At 40.9% G+C, this 20,996-nt stretch overlaps 1 protein-coding gene across 3 annotated transcripts in view; it reads right to left on the bottom strand.

Annotated features, from left to right (window-relative positions):
• Positions 1-7,378, bottom strand: part of otofa (otoferlin a) — a 335,468-nt gene extending 328,090 nt beyond the window's left edge. For all 3 annotated transcript variants that reach the window (XM_080193269.1, XM_080193267.1, XM_080193268.1), the window contains exon 1: positions 7,300-7,378. In XM_080193269.1, the coding sequence (XP_080049395.1) occupies positions 7,300-7,378 (79 nt within the window). The remainder of the gene's footprint in view (positions 1-7,299) is intronic.
• Positions 7,379-20,996: the final 13,618 nt, after the last annotated feature.

The raw sequence follows: 20,996 nt of genomic DNA, 5'->3' as shown, positions 1-20,996 counted from the left end.
GAAGAATGAATCATGAGAGGATCCATGCTGATCTGTTAAAATACTTTCTATGTGATTTGCTTGATTGGCATCTCTTCTTGAATTTAAGAGACAACTATTTAAATTCAAACGGCCCAAGTGACTATTTAAAAGCCTGCCTTTTAAATCAGCGAGACAAAGGGAATCTTTGAAAAGACAGAGTTGAGTGAGATAATTTCTGTAATCAGTGAGAAAAGGGAAAGTAAAGGAGTGACTACCTATTATAAATTATTTGTTTCTATTTCTATTATAACAACAAATAAGGACAGATTTCCTGCCGGTGGGATCTTCCGGTCCTGTGGTGTATTCAATGGGAAATCCCACTGACAATGGTGAAACCAAAAGATCCTGCTGCTGGCCAAAGGTGGGCTACCACCTGCTGTGAGAATCACATTGTGTGTGTGTGTGTGTGTGTGTGTGTGTGGGGGGGGGGGCTGGTGCTGATAAGAACATCTCACCCTTGGTATAGAGACAGGATATAGTCGAAGGAAAAAATGAAATGTTTTCGCGAAATCACAAGTCCAGATTTGAATCCTGGAAAAAGATCTGTTACATTGGGAGGTATGGCAAATTGACTTTATTTAAATTTGATTTGATTTAAATATTGTCACATGTATTAGCATACAGTGAAAAATATTGTTCTTGTGCGCTATGCAGACAAAGCCTACCGTACATAGATAAAGAAAGAAGAGAGTGCAGAATGTAGTATTAATTGTCAATTGTTTATTTAAAATGTTGTTGATTTTGTTTTTGGAATGTTACAGATTTTCTCAGCTCCTGTTCTGCAGCTTGTCACAGCTGTCAAAATGAACTGATTTGTTTTATTCATTCATGGGACATGGGCATTGCTGGTTGACCAGCATTTGTTGGCCATCCCTAGTTGCTCTTGGAAGGTAGTTGAGAGTCAGCCACATTGCTGTGGCTCTGGAGTCATATATAGGCCAGATCAGTTAAGGATGGCAGATTTTCTTCCCTAAAGGACATTAGTGAACCAGATGAGTTTTTCTGACAGTTGACAATGGTTTCATAGTCATCAGTAGATTCTTAATTTCAGATTATTTTTATTGAATTCAAATTCTGCCATCTGTTATGGAGAGTTTCAAACTCAGGTCTGCAGACATTAGCTGAGTTTCTAGATTAAGAGTCTAGCGATAATACCACTAGGCCATCGCCTCACCTAAGATCAGATCAGGTTGTTTGATGTGGATTGGCCTAAAGCCGCTTCAGTGAAATTAAAATTCTTAAAAACTACTTTTTTCAACTTTGTATTACAGTGTATCAACCAGGCCATTGAAAAACGTCAAGGTAGAGTTATAGATGCGCGATCCACTGATCAGTGTTCTCTTCATTCTTAATAAAATATTTTGGAAATTAAAGCTGCAAAATTGGTCAAGTATGGCGTGATACTCCCTCCTTCTGAGAAAACAATGATCTATTGAAGACATGGTACAAAACCAGAAGTCCAGGAAATCTGAATGGGATTCTCTGTTCATTTCCTGGTCTGTTTTTCATTTTACCTTATTATTAGAGTGCACAAAAATATCCCCTGGGACTTAGGGCCACCTGTGAAAATAGTCTGAAATATAAATGTCAAAAATATCAAGAGTAACAAAGGCATAATTTAAACCTCAAAACAATACCCATTGAAAATGAGTTTCAGTTACAAATTTATGGTAGTAATGATAAATAGAAAGAAAGACTTGCATCTAACACTGCCAGAGTTACTTTTCTTTGTATTCATTCTTGGGGTATGGACATTGTTGGCTACACCAGCATTTATTATTCATTCCTTATTCCCCTCAAGAGCTAACTTCTTAAACTGTAGGCACTCCCATAATGCTGTTAGGGAGCTAGCTTGTGACAGTGAAAGAATAGCGATTATATTTCCAAGTCAGCATGGTCAGTGACTTGGAGGGAACTTTCAGGTAGTGGTGCTCCCATGTGTCTGATGCCCTTGTAATTCTACATGGTAGTGGTCGTTGGTTTTGAAAATGCTGTCCAAGGAAGTTTGGTAAATTACTGCAATGCATCTTGTAGATGGTGTACACTGCTTTCACTGTTCATAGGTGATGGATGGGGTGATAGTCCAGCTTAGTTTCTGGTCATTGGCTCCAGAATATTGATAGTAGGAGATTCAGAAATGGTAATGTCATTGGATGTCAAGGAACGATGGCAAAATTCTCTCATGTTGGAGATGGTCATTGCCTTGCATTTATGTGGTGCAAATGTTATTGTCACTTGTCAGCCTAAGCCTGAATATTGTCCAAATCTTCTTGCATTTGGACATGGACTACTTCAATACCTGAGGAGTTGCAGATGGTGCTGAACATCATGAAAACACTGGCAAACATCATTTAAGCAGCTGAAGATGACTGGACCTGGGACACTACCCTGAGGAAAGTTTACAGTAATGTCTGACAGCTGAGATGATTGATCTCCAACAACCACAACCATCTTTCCTGTGCTGGGTATGAGTCTAAGCAGTTTTCCCCCGATTCCCATTGACTCTAATTCTGCTAAGTCCTTGCTGCCAAGTTTTTGGATGCTATCTTGAAGTAAAGGACCTCATCTTCCCACCTCATCTCTGGAGTTCAGCTATTTTATCCATGTTTGAACTAAGACTGAAATTAAGTCAAGAGCTGAGTGGCTCTGGCGGAACCCAAACTGAGTATCAGTGAACTGATTATTGTTAAACAATTGCTGCTTGATAGCACTGTTGATAGTCCTCTTCCATCATTTTACTGATGATCGAGAGTAGACTGATTGGGTGGTAACTGGTCAGGTTGGATTTCTACTTTTTTGTACAGGACATTCCTGGGCAGCTATCCTTTTTTCCATCCACATGCTGCCCCATGGCAACATTATCTAAAGACAAAGCCAGAACTTTCCGGCCGTTCATACAAGCAGGTTCTTCCGGTTCTGTCAACGGCACACCCCTGTCGCAAAGTTCATGACAGAAAACTCTATTGACAATGGCAAGACTAGAATGGTGAGTTGCATGGAAAATCCTGCCCACAGTATTACTTTTCACTCGTGCTTAGGACACTTACTTCTACTTCACTATCACCTCTCTCGACTCCTTTAAAGTTTATTAGTGTCTGCATTAACACTGCAATGAAGTTACTGTGAAGATCCCCTGGAGAATTTAGTATGGCTAATGCACAGTCTTTCGGACTGAGAGAGGAAACTGGTGGAAACCCACACAGACATGAGGAGAACATGCAGACTCCGCACAGACAGTGACCCAAGCTGGGAATTGAAACCAGGTACCTAGCACTGTGAGGCAGCAGAGCTAATCACTGTGCCACTGTGCTGCCCTCCACTGTTGCTAAATTATGAGTTGGCTTAACCAGCATCCAGTACTGGATAAGCAGGAATTTCCTTCATTTAAATAGACTGATGTCATTGTTTTCAGGCTCTGCTTCAAAGTACAACAGTCTGAGATGAAACCATACTGTCTGCAACCTTGGTGTCAAGTTTCCTTCAACCGCATACTCATGCTATCATTAAGATCACCTATTTCCATCTCTGTAACATTTTTCATCTTTGCCCCGCCTAAATTCATTTGCTGCTGAAGCCTCATCCATGTCTTTGTCGCCTTTAGATTTGACTATTCCAATGCATTCCCGGCTAATCTTCCACATTTTACCCTTCTTAAACTTGAGGTCATCGATACCTCAACATCCCATATCTTAACTCACAGCAAGTCCTATTTGCCTATCACCCCATGTGTCCTGACCTACAGTGGCTCCCAGTCAAGCAAAGTCCTGATATTAAGATTCTTATTCTTGCCTTCAAATCCCTCCATGACCTCTCCCTTTTTCATCTCTGTAATCTCCTCCAGCCCCCAAACCCTCTGACATATTTTTGTTTCTCTAATCCTGGCTTCTTGTGTATCCTCAGTTTTAATCACTTCACCATTGGTGGCCATGCCTTCAAATGCTGGACTTCTGACATATTTTTTCCCTACACCTCTCCACCTTTCATTTTCTTTCTTTAAGACACTTGTTGCCTGTTTGATCAAGCTTTCGGTCATCCAAATTAATATCGTCTATTGTCAAACCTTATTTTTGTAATACCCCTGTGAAGTGTCTTGGGATATTTCATGACATGAAAGGCATTATATATCAACATGAATCGCTGTTGTTGTCATATATTGCATCTTCTACCTCAAGGTGTCCCCAAAGTTGCTTTGAACCCATGAAATGCTTTTAAAGTCACTTTTGGAAGACAGATTGTGAGGTATGATAACTACATCCTAATTATTTGTTCAGATATTAACAGTATTCTGTGAATTAATACAACTTGACATTAAATGTATGCAGTGAACCTTTATCATCTTTGGTTTTCAAGTTGAAATTCACCTTTTAAAAGACTCTAAGGTAATTAATTTCACTCAATTTCCAGTGAATTGAAATCTCCATGTATTGATTTTAAGGCATTTCAGTGAAAATCTTTTGTTCAGTTGTCAGGTTGGCTAGAAACCTTATTGAAAAAGAACTGTGCACATTATGATTTGCCTCATCTTACCTTGTATCTGTTTTAGATGCCTGGATTCATTGATGCCTTTACAGCATAATTAACATGTACAAATGACACCTACAAGAGTGCAACTGTGAATCAGAAATAATTACACATGTATTTCAAACTATATTTTAGGTTACTTTAGACTCAGCTATAATATGGAGCAGACTTAGAAATGTGTCTGGATTTAAAAACTTCAGTTCCAGTGTTTTAAACTGTTTCAAATGTTGTTTGATGTGAAAATAGCCATGTAATGCAGGACTCAGGTTCTGATCTAATTCATGAATGTGCTAGAATTGATAATTGTGAGACATCCTACAAAAATCTATCTGATACTGTCTAGGCTGCAAAATTCATGGTGTACATCTGGGCTTAATGTAACGCCAGAATTAAAAATACTCAAGTGTTCAGTTAGATCTTCTGCACACGTTATAAATTGAATGCTCAATATTTGTAGTTATCCAGCTTGGTAATACCCTCATCTCTGAATCATAAGGCTTTACATTCAGTTCCCATTCCAGAGACTTAAGCACATAATCTAGGATGACACTTCAGTACAGTACTGAAGGAGTGCTGCAGTATTGGAGATACTAGCTCAGGATTCTCTGGCCTTGCTTGTCCTGAAACCGTAAAATCCAGTCTGAGGTCAATGGACCCTTTCCATGGTCCACCCACTCTGACTCTTGTGGTGGGCAGGCTAGTCAGGTTGAGATGTCAAGCTTGAGGCCTTATCTAGCTTCATGGGTTGAGCTAAAAATGTGGCACAATTCAAACCTAAATGCATGATTTTCCCCAACTTCCTTGTCAACCTTTATCCCTCAATCAACATCAGAAAAACAAATGATCTTGTCATTTATTTCATTGCTCTTTGTGGGACAAACTTTTCAAATTTGTCCAACCCCCTTGTGTTATCACATTTCAGAAGTACACCATTGGCAGTGAAACTCTTTGGGATACCCAAATATCATGAAATGCCCTGTGTAAATACGAATGCATTTTAAGAGACTCCTCAACCTACTTCAGCTTAAAATATAGCTGCCGGGTCAGTAGGGCTCTGGACATGCAGATAAGGACGCATTTGCAGAGTTAGCCACTTGCAACCACAGTTTACAGTATAAATCAGGTCGAGCGGTTTCGGATCTCAGGCAGTATTTAAGGTGACGTGAAAACTTCATTTTGCACTGCCTCCTGTCTCATTAAAGTGACACTGAACCCTGCCTCCAATGGGATGTAGTCTGATTACATAGATACTTGACAGCAAGAACAATTAAAACGCGAGTGCGTTCCCTCTGAAGACCTTTCTCATTACATTTATATGACATTTTTGATAAAATATTCAGCAACCTTTCCTGCTTATTTCCACTGAGTATTCACGGGGAAAGTTATCTTAACAGCACCCCTTTATTGATGAGCAACTTCCTAATGGTGAGATACTATTCTTCCTGTAATGCTGATTTCTATTTAGTTCTCAACAGAATGACCGGAAAAAGAGAGTGCCGAATTTCTGTGCATTCATTATTAAGTTTTATACGGGTTAAATTATTGTTGGTCATTTTGTGAACTAATGATTAATATACTCAGGTATTATACTCCGTCCATTATTTCAATGGAAGTATTAAACCATTAATGGCTTCATTAACTAAATGGACTGAACCTCATCCCATACAAGCGTCTTCTGCACGAACATCGCCCAAGCCAATTACCATCCTTATATTTTTAGCACAATGTTTAAAGAATAAAAAGCTTAGTTATTGCCATGTGTGAAATTTTTTTTAAAAATCACACATCTCTGATTTGAATGTTTTTCCTTAACCTGCCGGAAACCGGGAATGGGAGGAGCCATCCTGAGTATCTCTTTAGGGATTTGCCCTTTGATTTCCTCGCTGACCCTTTACAGCCCTTCCTTCCTTCCAGACTTACTCAATTTTATGTCTGTTTTTTGCCACTTGGTGACTCAACTTGCAATCTAGTTCCAGAGAAGAGGCATACTGGATTCCAACATTCGCCAACTGCCTCTTTCCCCCATCTCTAATCCGGAGTCACAGAGACCGGGCAACAGACTCCAAACACCATACTGGCTGCCAGTCAATCTCTAAACTGAGTTTTAACACAAGAAACCTCAAGATGCAATAATCTGAGAATGAAATGATCAATCAAACACTCTGCCAACGAGCTCTCCCCACATGTGCCCAATAAAATGGGAAAGACTGGGATAAGTATCATGCATCATCAGCTGCTTGCTCTAGTCATGAGGCCAATGGCAGCACAATTCTGAGATTTTTACTGAGGATTTGTCTGCACATTACACACCCTAAAAAATAATCCAACCACAATTGAGACCTGTAGGAATATAACTAGATCTGACCACTTGCATTTAGAATGTACATTTACAGGGTTTGTGCCCTGTATATATCTCAATATACCATTGTCAATTAAATAGGTGAGGTACCACAATACACCACAGTCAACTAGTTAATCCCGCTTGTCACCCCTGTTTTACACCGACTCCACACACTCTCCGCCTCTCCCGGCATCATAACTTTCTTTGGTGCCAAAACTGGATGGATTTCATCAGGGTCAGACCGCATCATGATCCGACAGTCAATAATACCCTCCGTCTGGCTAAACCAGTGCTTGACACATGAGCACCCTGTGTCCTGCTACAGACACACTACTGCATCCAAATGCAGCACTTTGCCGTTCAAATGCACTCTGCGTATTAGAGGTTACATATATTTTTAAAGTCTCCCCATTTACCTCGAAAGGCTACTTTGGCGATCCTGTCGCCTTTCCCTCGGAGATCGGTGACGGTTTTCAGGTGGACCATGAGAGCCATGCTGACTCCGGAGTCTGGCCAGAGTTAGTGTCGCTTTCAGAGTAAGTATGCTGCACTCTGACTCGCTTTCCTCGGCCAGTTAATGCACACAGCGATGAGCAGTTACCGAGGGAATCTGCTGCCCAGCGTCTCCTCCCCTCACTACAACTCACTGCAGTTCATCCCGTTTGTTGTTCGGCATCCCTAAATAATTTAGAGGCTTTATTAACAAAGCAGGTTTCGTGCACCGTTGCCATATATTGTTTTTTTTAAGCTACTCTACTATCATATTTACTGACATTCAATAGGCGCCAGTTGACTTAATCCAGCTGTTGGGGGCGTTGATTTGCATTTAAAAACTGCAGCAGATGCCTTTTCAATGTATACTGGTTCAGCTTGCACCTATATCCTTGAAACATAGAAGGGGGTTCCTGCTGTATGAGAGTAATGATGAATTGTGACACAATGAATTTTATTTTTGTCACATTCTTGCCTTACTATAGCCTTGGAAGACAAAGGAACTCCTTATGGAAGTGGTCTGGCACACTGTAATATGGTAGAAAGCGATGTGTTGGAAATTAATAATCTGCATCCTGTAATATAATATATTAGTTACCCAGTACAATGAGGTCAGATGCAAACATGATGAGAGAGAAGATATAAATCAGCGACAAAGACGGCTCTGGATCAATTGAAGGCACAAGTGAGAGTGGTATCAGGATGCAGTAAAGAAAGATGTTTGTCCAGCCAGTCTTGTTCATCCATGGATAAGTCTGATTTTCCCATTAGGAAGGCCATTCAGCCCATTTGATTCATCCATCCAGAAAGACTGTCCCATCCAGCTGTAACACCCACAATTGTTACAGCTGGGTGGGTGGGGGGGGGGGGGGGGGGGGGGTTGGTGCGGAGACATTGTTAAATAATTCCAGAGTTTTACTTTCAATACTTTACCTGGAAGCTCATTTCTTATGTGCTCAATGTTTGTTTTTAGGAAGGATTTCATGATGCTAAAGGAACAGAGGAATAGAAGCAGAGGTAGGTAAGTTCAATCCTTTGAGCCTGCTCTGCCATTCAATCAGATTATGGCTGATTTCTCCCTGTTCTCAAATCCACCTCCCAACCTGTTCCCCATATGCTTTTTTTTATGAGAAGAAAATCCTTAGGAATGTTCTTCTTAATCCGTGAAACTGTGTCCCCCCATGTGCTCCTGCAATTTAACTCAGTTAAATTTATTTCTTTTTCTACACCCTTAATAACCTATTCTTTTCCATAAGGTTGCTGTTCTGGTGGCTCTTTCCAATCTTAAATCCAAGTTTCCTTCAGTTAACCCATTTATCTGATTTGCAATTTAGTCTTGTAACCAAAAGACACTGCTTCTTTATGCCAGTTTACAATATCTGCCTTCGATGTTCCAATTTATTGATTAAGGATCTGCTTTGATTGCACCACCTTCCATCATGTATTTTGAGATTGTTAAGTTGAACAAGATATCAAGACTCAAAATGTACAGTTCAGAAAATGAAACTATGGCATAAGTTTATTTTAACTGGAATGAGCAAAGAGCGTTCATTTGGCATACTGCAATAATGCTAATAATGTGCAAGATAGCTTGGTTCATGACAAATTCATTACAACTCACATTTGAAAAATTAAACTAAACTTTCCCTAGGTAAGAAATGGTCAAGCTTTTTGCATCCATGAGTCATTTGATTACAAAACAGTGAATGGAGGAGGAATTAAATGCAGCAAACCTTCCACCTATTAGATTTGTGCATGCCTATAATTTTATCAAGTCTTCTAGGATTAGGCACTAACATATGTGCAAATATGCATGTGGGACCTGTACCACAATTAGCCAAATAGCTCGCACGTGGTTCAGATCATGGCAATAGCTTAGGTTCCATTCCTGTTCCTGCTGAGATTGACTTGGGTCCTGCTTCCTCGCCTAATCTTGAGAATGGAAGGCAATGGCAAACCACCGCTTGCAAAAACTGCCAAAAAAAAGGCTCATGGTGAAGTATCAGCCGATAGTGAGCCAATGACCTGCTCTTACACAGAGCACAAATACCCAGTGTGGAATATACTAGTCAGTAGGAGTTTGATGTCCAGGTGGCAGGATCAGATCAAAGCTCTGCCATATCCAGCCATAAATTGTGGGGAACAATTAAATCATTAATGGAGGCGGAAGATGCATGAGCATTCTCCTTGTTGAAGCCCAGTATGTAAATACAAAACACCAGGCTAAACATTTTGCAACCAATCTCAGGCAGAGGTTTTGAGTGGATGTCCACCATCACCTCCCTCTAAAGTTCCCATTATCACAGAAACCGATCTTCAGCCAACTCAATTCACTGTATTTAATATCAGGAAAGAACCATGCACATTGAATGCAGCATGTTGGCTGCAGTGCTGAAGGCTTATGATCCAGGATTATTTGTACCTCTAGCCAAGCTGTTCCAGTTCAACAGTAATATTGGCACTTACCTGACGAAATGCTGTCCTGTCTACAAAAAGCAAGACAATCACAATCTGGCCAAGTATTATCTCACCAATCTACTTTCCATTACCAGGAACTTGATGAAAGGTAATTGACAATGATATCAAGTGACACTTACTCATTTGCTCAGTAATACATTACAGCTTTAGTGCAAACATGAGTAAAAGATTAAGGTAAATGTGACATCCCCTTACATCATCAAAGTAGCTTTTGACTGCGTGTGGATGGTATTGTGGTGGCCAGTAAAACTGAAATTAATAGTAATTGGGGAAAAACTCTCCACTTTTTGGAATCATACCTATCTGAAAGAAAGATATTTGTGGTTCTTGGAGACGATTTACCTCAGACCAGGACGTTGCTGCAGGAGTTCCTCAGGGTAGTGTTCGAAGTCCAGTTATCTTCAGCTGCTCCATCAATGTCCTGCAGTCTATCATAATGTCAGAAGTGTGAATGTTCACTGATTGCACAATGTTCAGTTCTATTCATTTTATTCATTACTTCTCAGGCAATGAAGCAATCTGTATCTATGCAACAGAACTGGGTAACATTCAGGCTTGGGCTGATAAGTGGCAAGTAACATCTGTGCTACTGAAGTGCCAGAAAATTATTATCTTCAAAAACAGAAAATGTAACCATTTCCCCTTTCCATCCAACAACATTACTATTCTAAACTCTACTACTAACATCCTGGCAACTCACCATTGACCTGAAACCCTGGCTTTGACTGGATCAACCATATATTATGATTACATAAAAAGCAGGTCAGAGGTTGGGAATTCTGCAGCAAATGATCCACCTCCTGACTCCTCAAAAAGCTTTGTACCACTTACAAGGCACAAGCCAGGAGTGAGATGTCGTACTCTTCATCTGTTTGGATGAGTTGAGCTCCAACGACACTCAAGAAATTCAATACTATCTTACCATCCAGGTAAAAACAGTCCACTGATTTGCACCAAATATGCCATCTTAAACATTCACTTGATCTAGAACTGGTGCACTGTGGATGCTGTATCTAACATCTACCTTCTCTTCAACAACTTGCCCAGGCTTCTGTGACGGTGCTTCCCAAACCCCTAACCTCTAGCATATAGAAAGACAATAATAGTGGTTGCTTGGGAGCACCACCACTCCTGTCCCTCGCCTGAAGTCTCCCCTAAGTAAATTGACTTGGAAATATAGCACAATCTCTTCATCATCTTTGGGTCTAAATCATGGAGCTCCCCTCCTGACAACACTGAGGGTACCGTCACCTTACTTACTGTAATGATTCCATAAGATAACTTAGCATCACCTTCTCAAGGGGAATTAGGGATGACAGTAAAATTTGTCTTTGCCAATGATACTCAGGCCCATGATGAATAATAAGAAAGGATATCCAATGCTGGTGCAGGGACTTAGAAGTGTAAACTAATAGTTTAAAAACAAGACTTCTTTTGTACAGTGGTCAACGTTTTATTTTACCAATCATTGACACAATGGAGTAAAGCCATGCATGAATCCTCTAATTTGCCAATGCACCATCCATATACTACTAGGGGAAATTTGCTAAGGATTTACCCTAGTACTATATCATGTGGAGATGCCAGCGTTGGACTGGGATAGGCACACAGTAGGAAGGCTCACAACACCAGGTTAAAATCCAACAGGTTTATTTGGTGGCACAAGCTTTCAGAGCACTGCTCCCTCATCAGATTAGTGCTACTCACCTGATGAAGGAGCAGCGCTCTGAAAGCTCACGTTACCAAATTCACTTGTTGAACTTTAACCTGGTGTTGTGAGACTTTATACTGGACCTCGTACTACATGACATCATCCAAATAGGCAAGCTATAAAGCGTGTATGGGAAGATGTATAGTCCCTAATTTCACTGTTTCTACTACACAAAAGAGCTGACTACAAATTGGATAAGGGATAAAACTACTTATTACCTTATCACCAGTAAACTAGAAATTATGCATGCTACAGATATTTCTGTCTCACTCAGGCTGCTTAACAGCTCTGAACTTACTCGATAGCATCTTGCCACGTAAACATCCTGAGGGGTTTTATTAAAGCAAATTAGTTGTATGCACAATTATTCACTATCATAGTGGGCTGCAAAATGCAGAAATAAAACTGGTGTAAAACTGCCTAAATACGTAAACTGAGAATCTATGTTCATTGTAGGACCCTGACTGCAAAAAGCAGCTGAATGAGGGGATACTGGAGGTTGTATATAAGACTGTGTCAGAAATGTTTGAGATTTATTTTCGTGGGCCCAAGTGAATCAAGAGTTCTCCTGCTCTTTGTGCATCTTTCTCCTTATCTACAAGAAATACTTACTCTACCTTGTGATAAAGAAAAAAAAGGAAAATACATGCAAATTAACCTTAAGAGCTGTATTGGAAAAATGCTTAAAATAATTTCTCCATAAAAGCCTGAGTCCTTTGTTTTTGGTTTTCCTGTACACTTATTATCAATGTCTGGTTGGAATAGTTGTAAATAAAACTACACAGTACTTTCACCTAAAAATTAGCAAAGTTTGTGGGTCTTGGAGGAAAATTGGCCTAAGAATTGCACTAAGTGGATTCTCAGAAAGGAATTAGTAGCAGAGTGAAAACCGGGAAAGAGTTCATTTTTATTACATAAACAAAACATTTCTTATTTAAGATAGAAGACAAACCTACAAGATCACAAGCCTGGAGGTGGATTGTTCAGGGACATAAAGGTGTTCTGATTTAATTGGATCTTTGTGAGGCTCCTTGTGAGGAGGTACCTGAGAAGCCTGGGGATAAATGTATGCCAAGGTTATCTTGGTGCTTGCATTTAATTGATTTGGAGTTTGTTGAAAAAACAACTTTGTTGTACCAGGTGATTGATACCAAAATCCTTCTAATAACCTCTCACTGAGATTGTTCAATGTGATTGAGTAGATTTATTTGGAAATTAAAAGTATAGAAAATGTTTCTTTTGAGAATACTGGGTGGGATTTTATGACCTTGCTCGTCCCAAAACCACAAAGTCCTGCCCGAGGTCAATGGACTTTTCCATTGTTCATCCCTCGCCTGCTCCGATTCTCATGGTGAGTGGGATAGTACAATTATGGCTAACATCTCAGTATTGACTTCCAGTTCTTAGGGCGGCATGGTGGCGCTCTGATTAGCACTGCTGTTTCACAGTGCTAGGGATCTGGATTTGATTCCCAGCTTGGGTCACTGTTTATGTGGCATTTGCACACTCTCTCTGTGCCTACATGGGTTTCCTCCGGGTGCTCCGGTTTCCTTCCACAGTCCAAAGATGTGCAGGTTAGGTGTATTGGCCATGTTAAATTCTCCCTCAATAAACCTGAACAGGCATCGGAGTGTGGCGATAAGAGGATTTTCACAATAACTTCATTACTCTGTGAATGTAAGCTTACTTGTGACTAATAAATAAACTTTATGATTATTTTCATTGTACTTGTATAGTTTTGCAGTAGGTGCATGAGTACTTTGTCTAATGCATGTACAAAAGGTGACTACTTCTGCTCCTATTTCTTATAATCTATGAAAACCCGTCATGATTTTGAATACCTTAGTTTGGTCTCACCTTACTGTCACTCCTCTAATAAGACCTTGTTTTCCAGTAAAAGGGGCAGCCTTGAGCTGGTGGTAGCACTCCACCTGAGCATATAGTCTAGGGCTAACATTTCAGTAAATTACAGGAAGAGCACTGCACTTTCAGGAGCTGAAACTCAGGCCTCACTGGATGTAAAGAATTTCATGAACTATTTGAAAAACAGCAGGAATCTTTTTCTGGTGTGCTGGCCAATATGTATCCTTCAATTAATATCACCAAAACAAAAACAGACGATTTGGTTATTTATTCCATTACTGTTTGTGGAACCATTCTATGCAGAAATGGGCTACCAAATTTCCCTGCAATGTAACAATGACTACATTCTAAAAGTTTTCAGCTCAGCAAAGTTGCATTAAATTGATCTTTCTCTACACCCTAGGTATGACTGTAACACTACATTCTGCACTCTCTTCTTTCCTTCTTGAAGAATGAAATGCTTTGTCTGCAAACGTTGCCAGAAACAATACTTTTCAGTGTATACCAATACATGTGACAATAATAAATCAAATAAAAAACTTGTACAGATGCACAATAGATAGCATTCTTTCTAATTGTACCACAGCTTGGTATGGCTCATACTCTGTCTGAGACTGCAAGAAACTACAAAGGGTGGTGAATGAAGCCCAGTCCATTGCTCAAACCAGACTCCTATCCTCAGAAAAGCAGCCAGTATAATCAAGGATCCCACGTGCCCCGGACATACTCTCTTCCACCTTCTTCCATTGGGAAAAAGATACAGAAGTCTGAGATCATGTTCCAACCTACTCAAAAACAGCTTCTTCCCTGCTGCCATCAGACTTTTCAATGGACCTACCTCGCATTAAATTGATCTTTCTCTACACTCAAGCTATGACTGTAACACTACATTCTGCACTCTCTTGTTTCCTTCTCTATGAACGATATGTTTTGCATAGTGCGCGAGAAACAATACTTTTCACTGTGCATTAACATAATACTAAATCAAATTGAATCTTTGTCTGTTAGAGATGCATGATGAGCTAAATGACCTTCTTCTGCACTGTAAGGTTCTATGATTTCATATCAGGCATATATAATTGCATGACTTAGATGCACAAGCTACCCAGAGATTAAAGGAGGTGAGATTTAAGACAGATATCTAGATACAGAAGGTGAATTTACCCCAGAGCAGAGGATCCAGGAAGAATGGATAGCAACCCAATTGGTGAAAGTTTATCATTGTGAAACATTAGAAAATTAAAAACAATTCCTTTTGGAAGGTGAGGCAGCCAGTTCATCATCAAAAATTTGTAAGGATAAGATTGTATAAACTCTGGAAATAGTGCTATCTATGAGTATATACTTGTTCAACAGTTTAACTCATGTAACTTGTTATCCAGAAGTCTAATCCAAAGCTAATACCACCTATTTATAGCAATTTCATACATTTACCATGACTGTAAATTAATAATTAGGAAACAGCTAATGCTGAATTATTGTTCCATAACTGAAATAAATACTTTTGCAAATTCTTACCCATCTCATCAATCAACTCCATTTAATTATTTGCATACTGTGGCCCAGGATTTCTGCTGGCTTGCACTAACTTTATCAGCACAGACTGGATGAAATTGGGTCATGGGTTGAAATAATGGGTGTATTATTCAAATTTTCAATTGCTCAGCTCTTAATTGTGTGTGGCTGTAAATAGTTGTGTGTGCTTTGTTCATCCTGCCTGGTTGTGTTTAGAGTAGACCCATGCAGATCTAGTTATGCCTGTCTCTTTATGGTTTATGTGGAGCTTTCTCTGTTACAGTTCTATTCCTCCCCCCTTCCACAACTCCTTTATCGGTACATTGATGACTATATCGGTGCCACTTCATGCTCTTGTCTAGACCTAGAAAAAATTATCAATTTTCCTTCCAATTTCCACCCCTCTATTACCTTTACATCGTTGACTTCTGACACATCTCTTTGCTTCCTTGACCTCTCTGTCTCTGTATCTGGTGATAAACTGTCCAGTAGTATCCATTAAAGGCGCCCCCCCCCCCCCCCCCCGACTTCCATAACTACTTTGACTACAGCTCTTCACACCCTACATCCTGTAAGGACTCCATCCCATTCTCTCAGTTTGTTTGCCTCTGCTGCATCTGTTCTGATAATGCCACTTTCCCAGATAGTGCTGCTGATATGTCTTCCTTTTTCTTCAATCATGGTTTTCCACCCACTGTGGTTGACAAAGCTCTCAACCACGTCCAACTAATCACTGCTCTTGCCCCCTTCCCTCGCTCCCAGAAACAGGATAGGTTCCACCATCTACTCATTTTTCAGCCCACCAGTCTCCGCATTCAAAGGATCATCATCCACCATTTCCGCCAACTCCAGCATGATGCCATTACCCAACACATCTTCCCTCATCACCTCCTGTCAGCATTCTGCAGTGATCATTTTCTCTGGAACACTCTGGTCCAGTCCTCCGTCATACCCAACGCCTCACCCCCTGTCCATAGCACCTTCCCACACAATCATAGAAGGCCTAACACCTGTCCCTTTATTTCCTCCCTGCTCACCATCCCTGGTCCTAAACACCCCTTTCAGGTGCACATGCACCTCCTTCAATCTGGTCCATTACTTTTGTTGCTCCCAATGTGGTCTACTCTACATCAGAGAGACCAAACGTAGACTGGGTGACCGCTTTGCTGAACACCTTCAGTCCGTCTGCAAGCAGGACCCAGACCTTCCTGTTGCATGTCACTTCAACACACCACCCTGCTCTCCTGTCCACATGTCCATCCTTGGCCTTTTGCAATGTTCCAGCGAACCCCAATGCAAACTGGAGGAACAGTACCTCATCTTCTGATTCAGCGCTTTACAGCCTTCTGGACTGAACATTGAGTTCAACAACTTCAGAGCATGAATTCTCCCCTCCACCTTCAGCCCATTTCCATTTATTTTGTTCCATTTCGTTTCATCTCATTCATTCTTCTCTTTCACTTCTATTTATCCACTTCTCCATTCCAGCTCTCCTTTTTTCCACACCCTCCTCCTGTCCACCCACTTCAGTGCAACAGCCACATTCCTCAGACAATCCTTTAACAATCTGTCCTGCATTCTCACATTCTGATCATTTAATGGACACTCTTAGCATCTTCTCAGCCTTCTGTATCCTCATTTAGAGAATAATCAGAATAATCTGGCTATTCATGCCAGCAGATTTTCTGGACCCACTAGCAGTCACGGTGTGTCCCTTCTCACCGCCAAGAAAAATGCTGAGGGGAGACCAGAGAATCTCACCCAATGTCTCAAATTTTTCAGTAAGTTTGCTCACCACTGTTTACAGTCTTACATTTCTAACTGTCCAGTTCTTAAATCAACATGGCCCCAACCTTTTAAGAATAATAAACTCCAAGCCTATTTTAGTTGCATTTACATCATTTCCCATAGCCAAAACTTTAATTCTCATAACCAAGAGTTATATTTGAAAGCATGAACGACGAACGAATCACTCACGATGTAGGGGGGAAGGGGGCTAGTATTGAATTCTTCCATGTTTAATTGTGTGTGTCTTTTAACTGTTGCGTGTGTGTTGTTAGTCAAGGCTGGGTATGGTTAGGGAAACAGAAACTAAGCTGAAAGTAGCAAGCTGTAAGCACAAGGGCAGACATTTTAAAAAAGTGCTTGCAAATAAAGCTCTTGTTTAGAAACAGAAACCATTATTTGTCATCTCTGCATAGTCCCAAGGTACAACACACAATAGGCAGGATTTCTGATCCCGTTCATTCCTGTCCCACTGTCAGCGGGAATGGAGAGTTTGATGCTCATCCAAAACTCCACTGACTGCAGCAGCACCAGAGAACTCAGCTGCGGATGAGGCTGAAGGTTTTTGACAAACATTAGGGAAAGCAAATTTCTACCAGGTGTGCCCTGTTGAAAAGGACCATCAAACTGCAATAGTTTTCAGGGATGCAGAGATTGCAGCAGGCACCCATAGTCATGTGATTTCATCCTACCTTTAGTGACCAGCAATCATTTCAGCAAAGTACAGATCTAGTGATAATAGTTGTTTTAAATTGAGCTATATAAATTAGAGCTATAGTTGTTTCATTGCTAGGATTTTCTGCTTTGATTATTCTTGTTGTTTTGATGAAGAATTTAAGATGGTGCATTTCCCTGACCCGCTCATCTTTGTATTAATGGAGGAAAAAGAAGTGCAGAGACTCACAGTTCATAGAACATTAGCAGAGATCTTACCCTATCCATAATAACCCCAATCGTGTTTGTAGGCCTCAGTTAATTTATGAAGAAATGCCAGAAAAATGATTCAGGTCATGAACTGCCTACGCTTCACCAAGTCAGCTATGGCTAGTTCTCTGATTCATTTAGGGAAGACCTAAGGTCTTGACTGTTGATGAAGCTTATATCAGCTTTAACTTTCTATTAGAGTAGCTCATTCTAGCCATCAAACAGAAACCAGAGCCTAGGCCAGAACATTCATGGAACAATGAAGGCCAACATTTGGCAGGTGACTGATGCATGTCCTTAAGGTGAGTGACTTTATTGACTTTGATTTAACACTCAGGGGGAAACGACAGATGTTGTTAGAGTTTCATTGAATAAATAGATTTGTCAATATGTTCAAGGCAATTTTTGGCACTCAAGGCATGGAAGATCCCGATGGGAATTCAGAATTGCCTGAGCAGGTTGTCCTCAGGTTGTTTGTGGTGCTTGGTCTGTAAATTCTCCATGACAATCCAGTGAACACAGTATTAATCCATAATGTTCTAACAGTGAGGAAATCTGACAGATCTTCCATATTTGAGGAGGTTGATTGACCTGATGATGGGATAATTGGAATAAAATCTGTCCCTGCTTCCATGGCTGATGACACAATTTCAAACGTATACCGAGGTGAAGGCGAAAGTTAACGAAACCCATATTGCCAGGTTATGGAGAAGGTCACTGAAGTCTGGGAGAGTCACTTCAGGTGTTTGGACAGATCTGGGGGAACACAGCAGTTTTTCTGAAAGAGAACAGTCAGGATCACATCCATGTACTGTGCTTTGCTTAATGTCAGTCTTGAACAAGGTGTGGACATCTTAGGAGAGAAGTTGGACGAGCTTAAGGTTGTGCTTTGGGAACAGCTCAATGGGGAAGGGCTGTCAGATCTCAGCTCTTTCAGCCTACCATTGTGTAATAAACACCACCTCATATACATCAATCCCCACCTCACCCCAGTTCTGTAGTGAAGGAGTAAAATTCTTGGATACTGATATTTTAAAAAATCAAAAGAGTTTAATTACAATCTCTAATTGTTAGTGTTAAAAGAATTTTGCAGTTCAAGACATAGATCTATTTGTTCCTTGTTCACGTTCCAGTAAATGCTTGTTTTTTTCCTTTCATGATCAATTGGAGTGGATAAGTTTATTCAAAACTATGCACATTCAAAATTATTCAGCATTATGTAAATACAAAAATGAAACGTCGGCAGTTATTCAAAAAGTGGAAACACGAAACTCTGTTTATAAAATGTAACTTAAAATGTGCAAACAAATAATTAATGTTCAGGTATTATAAATGTGCAAATAATGAAATTAAACAATGTCTCAAAAAAGCTCTGTTAGCTTCCCCCTTGGACATCAATAACTGAGAAGTGGAGGTGACAACGACAGCCGATAAAATCCTTGAATCCTAAAATACCACACTTGGCCCCTGTGCCCAAAATGCTGCTCTAATTGCTTTACATCCCACCCCGCCCTCCCTCCCCACTATCTATCAACCGTTGTAGATAAAGAAATGTAGGTCCGTTGAGCTAGATTCTGTCACTTGCCAAATCTTAAGCAATCTGTTGGCACCTGCATCCCACAATTGAGACCCTGTGCTGCATTGCCCAGGGTGGTTCTGCCACCCGTTGGAACAGAAACATTAGCCACACAGGCACTGTGAGACACCAATCAGCGTGCAATTCACTGACAAGCTCAAGTTTTGCCATGATGGATGAAATGATGACCACTGTGATGCCCTGCAAAATCTTGGGAACAAACTTTAAACCATTTCTTATAGCAATGCCTAGTCTGTCTCCTAAGTTATAAGAACATAAGAACATAAGAAATAGGAGCAGGAGTAGGCCATCTAGCCCTTCGAGCCTGCCCCCCCATTCAATAAGATCATGGCTGATCGGAAGTGGATCAGTTCCACATTCCTGCCCTCTCCCCATAACCTTAATTCCCTTGTCTGTCAAAAACCTATCTACCTGTGACTTAAATATATTTAGCGAGGTAGCCTCCACCCTTCAACGGGCAGAGAATTCCAGAGATTCACCACCCTTTGAGTGAAGAAGCTCCCCCTCAACTCCATTCTAAACTGCCCTGCCCCTTGAGGCTGTGCCCTCTAGTCCTGCTGTCCTTTCTAAGCGGGAAAAATCTCTCTACCTTTACCCTATCCATCCCCTTCATTATCTTATATGGCTCTATAAGATCCCCCCTCATCCTTCTAAACTCCAATGAGTACAGACCCAGTCTATTTAGTCTCTCTTCATAGTCTAACCCCCTCATCTCCGGTATCAGCCTAGTGAACCTCCTCTGCTCTCCCTCCAAGGCCAAAATATCCTTGCGCAAGTGCGGCGACCAAAACGGCACACAGTACTCCAGCTGCGGCCTCACCACTGCCCTGTACAGTTGCAGCAAGACCTCCCTGCTTTTATATTCTATCCCCCTCGCTATAAAGGCCAACATCCCATTCGCCTTCTTGATCACCTGCTGCACCTGCAGACTGGGTTTTTGCGACTCATGCACAAGGACCCCCAGGTCCCTCTGCACCGTAGCATGCTGCAGCTTTTCGCCCTTTAAATAGTAATCCCTCCTACTATTATTTCTGCTGGTGGATAACCTCACACTTGCTAACATTGTACTCCATCTGCCAGGTCCTCGCCCACTTGCTCAGCCTATCCAGATCCCTCTGCAGACTTTCCACACCCTCCGCACAAGTTGCTTTTCCACTCATCTTTGTGTCATCAGCAAATTTTGTTACCCTACACTCAGCCCCCTCCTCCAGATCATTTTTATAAATGGTAAATAGCTGAGGCCCCAGCACCGATCCCTGTGGCACTCCACTAGTCACCAACTGCCAATCAGAATAGCACCCATTGATACCAACTCTCTGCCTCCTATAAGACAACCAATCCTCTACCCACGCTAACACCTTACCCCCAACTCCATGCCCCCTAACCTTCTGAAGCAACCTTTTATGTGGCACCTTATCAAACGCCTTTTGAAAATCGAGAAACACCACATCCACCGGTTCTCCTCTGTCTACCGCACTAGTCACATCCTCATAGAAATCCAATAAATTTGTCAAACATGACTTCCCCTTAATGAATCCGTGCTGCATCTGCTCTGTCAAACCATTCTTTTCTAGGTGCCTCGCTATTTCTTCTTTGATGACGGATTCAAGCATTTTTCCAACTACAGATGTTAAACTAACTGGCCTATAATTCCCTGCCTTTTGCCTGCTACCTTTTTTAAACAGCGGTGTAACATTAGCCATTTTCCAATCTTCTGGCACTTCCCCAGAATCCAGCGAAGTTTGGTA

Source organism: Carcharhinus amblyrhynchos, chromosome 7, assembly GCF_965287045.1.
Source record: "Carcharhinus amblyrhynchos chromosome 7, sCarAmb.v2.hapA, whole genome shotgun sequence".
NCBI classification, from domain to species: domain Eukaryota; kingdom Metazoa; phylum Chordata; class Chondrichthyes; order Carcharhiniformes; family Carcharhinidae; genus Carcharhinus; species Carcharhinus amblyrhynchos.
The sequence above is the reverse complement of the archived record's forward strand: the minus strand, read 5'-3'. Positions and strand labels throughout refer to the sequence as shown.